This window comes from Ovis aries, chromosome 5 (genome assembly GCF_016772045.2).
Source record: "Ovis aries strain OAR_USU_Benz2616 breed Rambouillet chromosome 5, ARS-UI_Ramb_v3.0, whole genome shotgun sequence".
NCBI lineage: Eukaryota > Metazoa > Chordata > Mammalia > Artiodactyla > Bovidae > Ovis > Ovis aries.
Window position 1 is genome coordinate 32,142,081 of NC_056058.1, and position 11,867 is coordinate 32,153,947.

Sequence of the window (11,867 nt, forward strand, 5' to 3'; positions counted from 1 at the left end):
TCTGCAGTGATTTTGGAGCCCCCCAAAATATAAAGTCTGACACTGTTTCCACTGTTTGCCCATCTATTTCCCATGGCCATTAGCATTAAGCATTAGTCGCTCAGTCGTGTCCGACTCTGCGATCCATGGACTGCAGCCCACCAGGCTTCTCTGCCCATGAGATTTCCAGCCAAGGATACTGGAGTGGGTTGCCATTTCCTTCTCCAGGGGATTTTCCCAACCCAGGGATCGAACCCGGGTCTCCTGCACTACAGGCAGATCCTTTACTGACTGAGCTACATCAGTTCAGTTCCCATGGCCATAAATGTATCTAAATATTTGAAGGCCTCCAAAATGTGGTAACAGTTTAGAAAGCAGTATCTTAAATGAGGTCCCCTTAATTTAAGGGACTGAATCTGTCTCAACCAGATGGCACCAAGGGTGTCTTTAAAGGAAGAAGAAATTGAAAGTGAGCGACTGAGTCCTCCTGGGACTCCATCTCCTGTCTATCTGCACTCACCACCTGGGTCATCTGATCTAGTCTCCTGGCTTTAAATACCACCTGGGAACTGAAAATAGATTTATATAGCTTCAATGTTCCCCCCAGCTATAGAGTCCTATGTCCCACTGCCTACTTACTAGCCTCATCTGAAAGTCTACAGGAATGTCCCCTCTCTGGGAATCTGGCCCTCCTCCAGTCTTTTCTATCTCATTCTATTCTCTCTCCTTTTCAACCCACATCAGCAAATAACCAAATCCTGCCATACCTACCTTCCAAATATATTCAGAATTTACCCTTAACTTTGGGCTTGGCCAGGTGATTTCCTTTGGCCAGTGAAATGTGAGTAGAAGTGCCATGCCACTTCTAAACAGAAGCTTTAAGCACCACCATGGGGAACAGCCATGATGAGAGTCACTCCTTCAGCTGAGATCCTGAAATTAGTAAGACACACAGAGCAGAAAGACAACTGACCAGAGGTGAACCATCAGGTAAGTGTGAAACTATCCTTTATTATGATAAATCAATGAGATTTGTTTGTTAACTCAGCATAACCAAGCAAAAGCTCTCTCACGTGAGAAACAAGCTACTCCATGTCTTGCGGCTTTACTTCTTACTGGCCTCTGAGCTAGTCATAAGATTAACTGATCAGTAATCTTACCACAAACAAGCTACTCTGTCATAAATCCTAAATGTGCGTACTCCTGTTTCCTTTTTTTCGCTTCCTCGGGTAAGGTACACAGAGGAATTTTGTGCTGAGCAGAACAAAATTAACTCAGGAGAAATGGCAGTGCACATAAAGCAATCTGGAAGCAGGGCATCTATGTTTTAAAAAGTTAAAGCACAGGGTAGCGGTGGTTAGAAGAACGAAAACCATTGGTAGCCTAGAGAATCCACAGCCAGCTCACAGGCCAACAAGTGGTAGAAAAGTTCTGCACTTTCACATAAACTAAACTATATCTGGCTCTCCAGCCAAGTTTGGTAAATAATCTTCCAAAAACACGAACTTTCTACCTTTTTGGACTTTAACAAGCACCTGCTGCAATACCATCCCTGGCTCAATGACAAGAGACACACCATCCCTGTTTATCATTTCCTTAGAACCGAAAAAGTCCAACCTGAGTTCAACAAATTCAAAAGTAATGAATATAGGAATTCTGATCCACACACACACACACATTGCTGCAAAAGGTTTTACAAAACAAATTTATAAACTAAGATTATAACTCAGCCACAAACAAAAAAGTGGAAATTTACTCAACCAATCTCAAAGTCACACCAACCACTCCCCACCCCACCCCATCCCCCAAAAACGGCTACAACAGTAAAAGAACCAATGAATAAAGTCCTTTCTTTATAAAAGGCAATATTCTAGGTCCTTTAGGAGATACAAAAGATAAAAAGAGACCCTAGCATTTATGGAACTGAGTGCAAAGATGTAAATAAAAAGTTATGAGTAAAAACATTAATAAATTAATAGCAATATCTTTGTAAAGAAAGTAAAGAAAAACAGGCCCTGACATGACACATTCTTGGGACAATCTGGCAAAAAAAAAAAAAAAGTCTGAACGATACACCCCTGACAAAATATCACAAGGCCAAAATGTGTTGACGTGTTCTTGCCACAAGAAGCAGACTGGATTAACACACTGTGGTTATGGCCTTAAACAACATCCAAGATCTCTGTGTACCTTCCATAAAGATAAACTACACATACACACTGAGGGAGAAGAGTATATTCAATATCCCACTTAGGTCTTCTTGGTTTAGAAAACCTGGCTGCTTGTTAAGTCTGTTACACATGTCTCCATAAACAAATTGGGAGAAATTTCTCTTTCTGTATTCCCTAGTAAGATGTAGGAAAACTGTGATTGGGAGGCCAAAGCCCAGGAAAGATATGAATAAATATTGGGGCATACAACTGCCCTACATACCTACCTGGCAGCGAAGATCCATTTAGTTACTCCCCACAAAGACGTGGCTGTAGACAAACCCACTCCTACGTCCACACCAACTGCCAAGCACACCAGGCAAACCACTGAGATTACTAAAACCCCCCACATTTAGTGTGTTCTCAAATACCCCATCCTCCAGCTGAATCCCCACAGTAAAACTCATGTAAATGCCCCTTCAATTAAAATTTTTTAAACTGTTATAAAAGCTCCCATTTGAAAAATTTTGATGAAAGAAATTTAAAAACAAACAAAAAAAAACATATTTTGGATTTCCTGATTTCACACTTCCAGTTATGAAAATGCACTATTTCTTTCCTTACCAATATATTTACACTTATAGGGATTCATCTTCTACCAGTCTGCTGCAAGAAAAAATTACAGCCCACAATATACCAAATTCAAGAATTTTATAATGAAAGCCTGCTTATCTTTCTCAATTCTACTGAGTTGCAAATTCTAGTTTACTTTAAAAAGTAAGTTACAAAAAAATAAATAAAAAGTAAGTTACAAAATCAGCCTCAATGGGGAAAAGATTTTGCTGGCAGAAGAAAAAAAAATTGGTGATAAACTTTGACCTTGACAAATTATTTGATGTAAATACAAAGGTGTCTGTCTTGTGAAGACTGTATTTTAGTTCCTAGGTATTAATGAAAAGAAAAATCTATCAACTTACCAACAACTGATGCACCTCTTTCTGCAAAAGCCAGGGCATAGGCTCGGCCCAATCCTATTGAAGAAAAAGAAAAAAAAATCATAAAGTTGAGCAAATGTTAGAATAATTTTTTTGGTCTACTCAATCCAATCCCTATAAAGTAACTGATGTGCAATTAATTACAAGAGTAGGCTTCACTGGTACTATCAGCCTCTACTGCACCTATTTCTAATTTTAGGAGTGGGAAAACTTAAAACTATACTTTACACTCATTTTACCTACCATTTCCTACATTCTACCTAGCTTCTAGGATGCTAGATGCGATCTGTGTTCCACCATTAAATGCATGTGCACGAAAACACACGTGAAATGAAATTTGGAAGGAGGAAATTAGGCAGAAGTCACTGTACTGTGACAATTGGCCAGTGCTGCTGGTTAGGAAGCCAATTTCTTGAAGCTTCCTAGGTATTAACTGGATATACTGGCAGCTTCTAGATCAAGCTCCCTAATCTCTGGATGGCAACTTCCATTCTCTAGGTTCCTAGACCAGTGACTATTTGGGTGGTGGCAATTCCAAGGGCAGCCTCAGAGATAGTGGCTCCACTAATGGAGCAGTTTTACAAAAGCCAACTGCTTCTACTGAGTCCTTTCCTGTTTCAAAAATCTAACAGTTTTTACATTCTGCTTTGATCCTTGACTATATAATCACCACATACACACACAAAATACTTAATTCAGATTCAAAGCTATAGGGTATAAATTTATACATCCAAAAATGGATACATACCTATGTAACCTTTATAGGCAGAGAATATCTTTGGAAGACTATAAGAAACTGGGAATTAGTGGTTCACCTCTGAGAACCAGAATTGTGTGATTAGCAACAAGGAGTGGAAAGCTTACTTATGTATTTTTTAAATCATTTAAACATGTACACATTTTTAAAAACTGAACTGATAAACTTACTGGTAGTTTATCTTGCCTTGAGAACCCCATGAACAGTATGAAAAGGCAAAATGATAGGACACTGAAAGATGAACTCTCCAGGTCGGTAGGTGCCCAATATGCTACTGGAGATCAGTGGAGAAATAACTCCAGAAAGGATGAAGAGATGGAGCCAAAGCAAAAGCAACACCCAGTTGTGGATGTGACTGGTGATAGAAGCAAGGTCCAATGCTGTAAAGAGCAATATTGCATAGGAACCTGGAATGTCAGGTCCATGAATCAAGGCAAATTGGAAGTGGTCAAACAGGAGATGGCAAAAGTGAACGTCGACATTCTAGGAATCAGCGAACTAAAATGGACTGGAATGGGTGAATTTAACTCAGATGACCATTATATCTACTACTGTGGGCAGGAATCTGTTAGAAGAAATGCAGTAGCCATCATGGTCAACAAAAGAGTCCAAAACGCAGTACTCGGATGCAATCTCAAAAACGAAGAATGATCTCTGTTTGTTTCCAAGACAAACTATTCAATATCACGGCAATCCAAGTCTATGCCCCAACCAGTAACACTGAAGAAGCTGAAGTTGAACGGTTCTATGAAGATCTATAAGATTTTTTAGAACTAACACCCAAAAAAGATGTCCTTTTCATTATAGGGGACTGGAATGCAAAAGTAGGAAGTCAAGAAACACCTGGAGTAACAGGCAAATTTGGCCTTGGAGTACAGAATGAAGCAGGGCAAAGTCTAATAGAGTTTTGCCAAGAGAACACACTTATCATAGCAAACACCCTCTTCCAACAACACCAGAGAAGACTCTACACATGGACATCACCAGATGGTCAACACCAAAATCAGATTGATTATATTCTTTGCAGCCAAAGATGAAGAAGCTCTATACAGTCAGCAAAAACAAGACCGGGAACTGACTGCAGTTAAGATCATGAATTCCTCATTGCCAAATTCAGCCTTATATTAAAGAAAAGTGGGGAAAACCACTAGACCATTCAGGTATGACCTAAATCAAATCCTTTATGATTATACAGTGGAAGTGAGAAATAGATTTAAGGGCCTAGATCCGATAGACAGAGTGCCTGATGAACTATGGACAAAGGTTCAGGACATTGTACAGGAAACATGGATCAAGACCATCCCCATGGAAAAGAAACGCAAAAGGGCAAAATGGCTGTCTGAGGAGGCCTTACAAATAGCTGTGAAAAGAAGAGAGGCAAAAAGCAAAGGAGAAAAGGAAAGATATAAGCATCTGAATGCAGAGTTCCAAAGAATAGCAACAAGAGGTAAGAAAGCCTTCTTCAGCGATCAATGCTAAGAAATAGAGGAAAACAACAGAATGGGAAAGACTAGAGGTCTTTTCAAGAAAATTAGAGATACCAAGGGAACATTTCATGCAAAGATGGGCTCGATAAAGGACAGAAATGGTATGGACCTAACGGAAGCAGAAGATATTAAGATGTGGCAAGAATACACAGAAGAACTGTACAAAAAAGATCTTCATGACCCAGATAATCATGATGGTGTGATCACTCATCTAGAGCCAGACATTCTGGAATGTGAAATCAAGTGGGCCTTAGGAAGCATCACTACAAAGCTAGTGGAGGTGATGGAATTCCAATTGACCTATTTCAAATCCTGAAGGATGATGCTGTGAAAGTGCTGCACTCAATATGCCAGCAAATTTGGAAAATTCAACAGTGGCCACAGGACTGGAAAAGGTCAGTTCATTCCAATCCCAAAGAAAGGCAATGCCAAAGAATGCTCAAACTATGGCACAACTGCACTCATCTCACAGACTAGTAAAGTAATGCTCAAAATTTTCCAAGCCAGGCTTCAGCAATATGTGAACCATGAATTTCCAGATGTTCAAGCTGGTTTTAGAAAAGGCAGAGGAACCAAATTGCCAACATCCGCTGGATCATGGAAAAACAAAAGAGTTCCAGAAAAACATCTATTTCTGCTTTATTGACCATGTCAAAGCCTTTGACTGTGTGGATAACAATAAACTGTGGAAAATTCTTCAAGAGATAGGAATACCAGACCACCTGACCTGCCTCTTGAGAAATCTGTATGCAAGTCAGGAAGCAACAGTTAGAACTGGACATGGAGCAACAGACTGGTTCCAAATAAGAAAAAGAATACGTCAAGGCTGTATATTGTCACCCTGCTTATTTAACTTATTTGCAGAGTACATCATGAGAATCACTGGGCTGGAAGAAGCACAAGCTGGAATCAAGACTGCTGTGAGAAATAATCAATAACCTCAGATATGCAGATGACATCACCCTTATGGCAGAAAGCGAAGAACTAAAGAGCCTCTTGATGAAATTGAAAGAGGAGAGTAAAAAAGCTAGCTTAAACCTCAACATTCAGAAAACGAAGATCATGGCATCCAGTACCATCACTTCAAGGCAAATAGATGGGAAACAGTGTCAGACTTTATTTTTTTGGGCTCCATAATCACTGCAGATGGTGACTGCAGCCATGAAATTAAAAGACGCTTACTCCTTGAAGGAAAGTTATGACCAATCCAGACAGCATATTAAAAAGCAGAGACATTACTTTGTCAACAAAAGCCCGCTTAGTCAAGGCTATGGTTTTTCCAGTAGTCATGTATGGATGTGAGAGTTGCACTATAAAGAAAGCTAAGCGCTAAAGAATTGATGCTTTTAAACTGTGGTTTAGAGAAGACTCTTGAGAGTCCCTTGAACTGCATGGAGATTCAACCAGTCCATCCTAAAAGAGATCAGTCCTTCATTGGAAGGACTGATATTGAAGCTGAAACTCCCGTATTTTGGCCACCTGATGCAAAGAGCTGACTCATTTGAAAAGACCCTGATGCTGGGAAAGATTGAGAGCAGGAGGAGAAGGGGACAACAGAGCATGAGATGGGTGGATGGCATCACTGACTCAGTGAACATGAGTCTGGATAACCTCCGGGAGTTGGTAATGGACAGGGAGGCCTGGCGTGCTGCAGTTCATGGGGTTGCAAAGAGTCAGACACGACTGAGCAACTGAACTGAGCTGAATTTAAATTAATTCATAAATAAGTAAATAGATAACAAAAGGAGACAGCTAAATTATCAAGCTCTTCTATAAAGAACCCAAATTATAAATTTTTTCCAAAACTAAAAGATCAGCAAATAATTTACTTTAAAATGTAATCTACTCTAAATGGATGAGCAAGAACCCAGCCAATACAGTAAATCAAGCTGCTTCATATTTTATCAGATCAAGGTTGAAGCACTAGATTTAAACAGGAGGTTTTCAACGAAATCAATACTCATGACCAGAATGCAAAAAATGGTAACAAAGTAGAAAATCGATGAAAGGAACGGGACACATCTCTAGTAGCGATTGATCTCAGTTAATCAGAGTATTATCTCAAAACCAAGCTATACAGTTTTCTGAAAAGGTATGTGAATAATCTACTTTTATCATAAAGGCCCAAGCAAACTGTACACAAATCTGTACATCAAGTTAAAAGTGAAATTCTCTCTCTTGTTTCTAACACCACCGCTAGTCCATTCACAGAGTCACTGTGTCCTCCCATGTCTGCGTGTCTATGCTTATATAAACATCATTTAGATACTTTATGTGTTAGTCTGTCTCCACAAATAAACTAGAAGGTTCTTAAAGGATGAGATTTATGTCATTCGTTTGCATTTCCCACAATGGCCAGCACAACTGTAGAGTCAAAATGCACAAAAAAATTAAATTCAAGAGCCTCTATTTTTCTCTTAATCCTCTTTCAAAGCCTGTCTTAACTTTCTCCTGCACCTAAATTCACTGTCAACCATCCTCTCTTCCCCATCTCTTCTGACCTTAACTTCTTCCGCACTGTCAAAAATCAGTTGATCTTTTTGCACAGTGCTTGCTCAGTGCTCTTCTCAATGGGTTTGACTGCCCTCTGCTTCAAGTTAACAGTCTCTGAGACTAGCTTCCTGGACTATTTCACTTTCTAGGTTTACCCAAAGGAAGTCAAACAACTTCAAAGTCCCTCCTGACTTCAGAATTTCCAACTACTCACACACTTCTTACTATCTCCAGGCCTACAGCTTGCTATTTTATAACCATCTCAAATTCACAATGGCCAGACTCCCTCTCCCACTGCCCAGTTCCACCACTCTCACATTTCCATCCCCAGCAACCGCTACTACCATCTGCTAACAAATACAACTTCCTATTACACCACCCATCGTGGCAAAATTGTTTACTGGCTAGACAATTCTGACAGAGAAGCCAATGGCATCCCACTCCAGTACCCTTGCCTGGAAAATCCTATGGACAGAGACGCCTGGTGGGCCACGGTCCATGGGGTCGCTAAGAGTCAGACACGACTGAGCAACTTCACTTGCACGTTTCACTTTCATGCATCGGAGAAGGAAATAGCAACCCATCCCAGTGTTCTTGCCTGGAGAATCCCAGGGACGGGGAAGCCTGGTGGGCTGCCATCTATGGGGTCACACAGAGTTGGACATGACTGAAGCAACTTAGCAGCAGCAGCAGCAGATAATTCTGAAACTTCTTCCAAGTCACTCAATAAACTCTTCAATATTCCAAGCTAAACAACAACACCTGAATAGTGCCAAGATATTTCTTTTCATTTCAGAATACGAGTGAGTTGGAGTCAGATAAATTCCCAGACACAGGCCTGGCAAGCATTCACAGCCACCCTCCTGGGATGTTCAGCAGTGACACCGTTCTACAGATACATATCCTTAAAGGAGAACACCAAGGCCTTAAGGGCAACAGTCTGTGTTACGGGACTGCAATCAGATCTCAGTCTTCCTTTTCTAATGACACCCAAATGTAACTCTCAACTTTCCCACATGTATTTGCTCCAGATCAGTATTCAAATTTAACGGCTAATAACTGTAACATAATCCAGGTTCTTTAAAATATGTATCAGTTTATTAACAAGAGGCGCTAAATCCACCATTGTCTAATAACAACTCAGTTCAGTTCGGTCTCTCAGTTGTGTCTGACTCTTTGTAACCCATGGACTCAGCACACCAGGCTTCCCTGTCCATCACCAACTCCAGGAGCTTGCTCAGACTCATGTCCACCAAGTCGGTGATTTCTCCACTCTTCTCCAGTAGCATATTGGACACCTACCAACCTGGGGAATTCATCTTTCAGTGTCATATCTTTTGCCTTTTCATACTGTTCATAGGGTTCTCAAGGCAAGAATACTGAAGCGGTTTGCCATTTCCTTCTCCAGTGGACCACGTTTCATCAAAATTCTCCACCATGACCCGTTCGTCTTGGGTGGCCCTACATGGTATGGCTCACAGTTTCACTGAGTTAGACAAGGCTGTGGTCCATGTGAACAACTCATTAATACTTCACGAAATCAATTTAGTGAGTTGTAATCTGCATTTACTTAATTAAATAGAATAGAAAAGTTCAAAGTGCACTGCATATACTATGTTTCAAATACAGATTGTGTGTGTGTGTGTGTGTTTGTGTGTGTATACTGGGTATTGGCATACAATGGTTATTTCATACTGTGAATCACTCACTGTCAAAAAATGGCTTAAAACATGAGTGTATTACTTATTTTCAACAAAAACTAACTGTAAATAAAATGTTTTCCCCAAAAACATATGATCATTTCAGAATGAAAATAGCTATGGATATAAAATATTTGGCCACTAATTAATACTAAAAACATTTTCTAAAAGGAAGCATGAGAATCCATTTTAAAAATGAAAATATGAAAATATGTATGATTTAACCCTGGTGGCTCAGAGCGTAAAGAGTCTGCCTGCAAGGCAGGAGACCCAGCTTTAATCCCTGAGTGGGGAAGATACCCTGGAGAAGGAAATGGAAACCCACTCCAGTATTCTTGCCTGGGAAATCCCATGGACAGAGTAGCCTGGCAAGCCCTGGTTCATGGGGTCCCAAAGAGTTGGACATGTCTGAGCGACTGACTTCACTTCAACTGTCAGAACTCCATTGTGACTTTTGATATATAATTTAAATTAATTCTGCATTAGGTCCATTCTTGGTATAAGACACTACCAGTGGGTAATCAAAGCCCCATAACATCAAGTTGGGCTTTATACCAAGCCTTATACCAAGTCTTATACCAAGACAAGTCTTGTACCAAGACACTACCAGTGGGTATAATCAAAGTGTATGGGCCTCTTACACTTCAGTTCACTTCAATTCAGTCACTCAGTTGTGTCAGACTCTTTGAGACCCCATGAACTGCAGCACGACAGGCTTCCCTGTCCCTCACCAACTCCTGGAGTTTACTCAAACTCATGTCCATTGAGTCGGTGATGCCATCCAGCCATCTCATCCTCTATCATCCCCTTCTCCTCCCACTTTCAATCTTTCCCAGTATCAGGGTCTTTTCCAGTTAATCAGTTTGCATAAGGTGGCCAAAGTATTAGAGTTTCAGCTTCAGCATCAGTCTCCAAAGAACATTCAGGACTGATTTCCTTTAGGATTCACTGGCTGGATCACCATGCAGTCCAAGGGACTCTCAAGAGTCTTCTCCAACACCACAGTTCAAAAGCATCAATCCTTCAGCACTCAGCTTTTTTTATAGTCCAATTCTCACATCCATACATGACTACTGGAAAAACCATAACTTTGACTGGACAGACCTTTACACTTGGAATAGTGTAAAATCTCACTGCAAAGCATCCAGGTAGGTATGAGTAGTTTGTTTTAATTTTTGTCCTTTAAAAATAGGAGTTATTTCACATAACAAATCTTCACGTTGCTTCTGAAATACAGGGAGGTTGGGCCCACTTCAGAAAGACCTCAGCTCTCCAGTTCCTAATGCCCCACCCCACACTCACTTTACTCCTCTATCGCCTGCCTGAGTCCAGCAGTCGCTAGAGTTTACAACTCCATGCCAAGACTCCAGTGGACTTGACAGTACTGTGCTTGGCTTGATAAGCAAAAGGAGAACTCTTACCAGATGCCTTTTTTAAAAAGAAGGCCCTCTCAAGAGCTTAAAAGTCAGAGGAAATGACAACTGACTTTTCAAAGGCAAGAGGCTGACATCTCTACTACTGGGGGCAAGGGGTGGGGAGTGATTCCAATCACTAGATGGCTTTTCTGCCATGTTTAAAAGACTTGACAGAGGCCTAGAGAGTCTATTGACAGGAAGAGTTGCCATTTATATGCACAGATGAGCGCTGGAATGAATTTTCACCTAGTTTTGCAACCCGCAGCCCAGCCCGGCCTCTGTCCTCTCCAGATCCAAAGCCCCGAGGGACCAGGGGGCGCGGGGAGCGGGTGGGAGGAGGTGAGGAGAGCTGCACCAGGAGTTTCTGGGTCCCCACTCAAGGCTGGCCAGCCCCACCTCTCCACCCTCAGGAGATTTGGCGACCCGAGCATAGTCATTGTCCGTCCTCCCACTCCCACCCCCCCCGCCCCCACCCCCCCGAGTCCAATCGCTCGCTCCCCAAGCCGCCTAGTCACCGCGGCCCGCAGCGCAGATGCTGGGACCGCAGCTACAGCTGTGTGCGTAACCCAGACCAAAGAGGGTAAAAGAAAAAAAAAAAAAAAGTGGGGACTGGGGTGGGGGGGGTTTCCCAGAAGGACAGTGAGCTGGGCATCCGCCCTCCAGCCTTCACGTACTCACCTCCCCCCGCGCCGGTAACCAGTACCACCCTCCCGTTGAACCTCAACGTCGAGGCCATAAGTCTAGTCTGCAGCGGCACACACACACACACTAGCAGAAGCAGTGCAGAGTGGAGTTTAGACTGCGAGGCAGGTAAGACTGAGGGAGTGGCGGGGGCAGGCTGGTAGCGACCTGCCAGCTTCTGAGGAGAGGGACGCCGTAGTTTTCCAAGCG

The 11,867-nt window shown here is 41.8% G+C and overlaps 1 protein-coding gene across 1 annotated transcript in view; it reads right to left on the bottom strand.

Moving 5' to 3' along the window:
- Positions 1 to 11,837, bottom strand: part of HSD17B4 (hydroxysteroid 17-beta dehydrogenase 4) — a 102,643-nt gene extending 90,806 nt beyond the window's left edge. Inside the window, exons 1-2 of the mRNA XM_004008685.5 lie at positions 11,655 to 11,837; positions 3,107 to 3,160 (exon numbers count right to left, since the gene is read on the bottom strand). Coding sequence (XP_004008734.3) covers positions 3,107 to 3,160; positions 11,655 to 11,712 — 112 coding nt within the window. The 5' untranslated portion in view covers positions 11,713 to 11,837. The remainder of the gene's footprint in view (positions 1 to 3,106; positions 3,161 to 11,654) is intronic.
- Between the last annotated feature and the right edge of the window lie 30 nt (positions 11,838 to 11,867).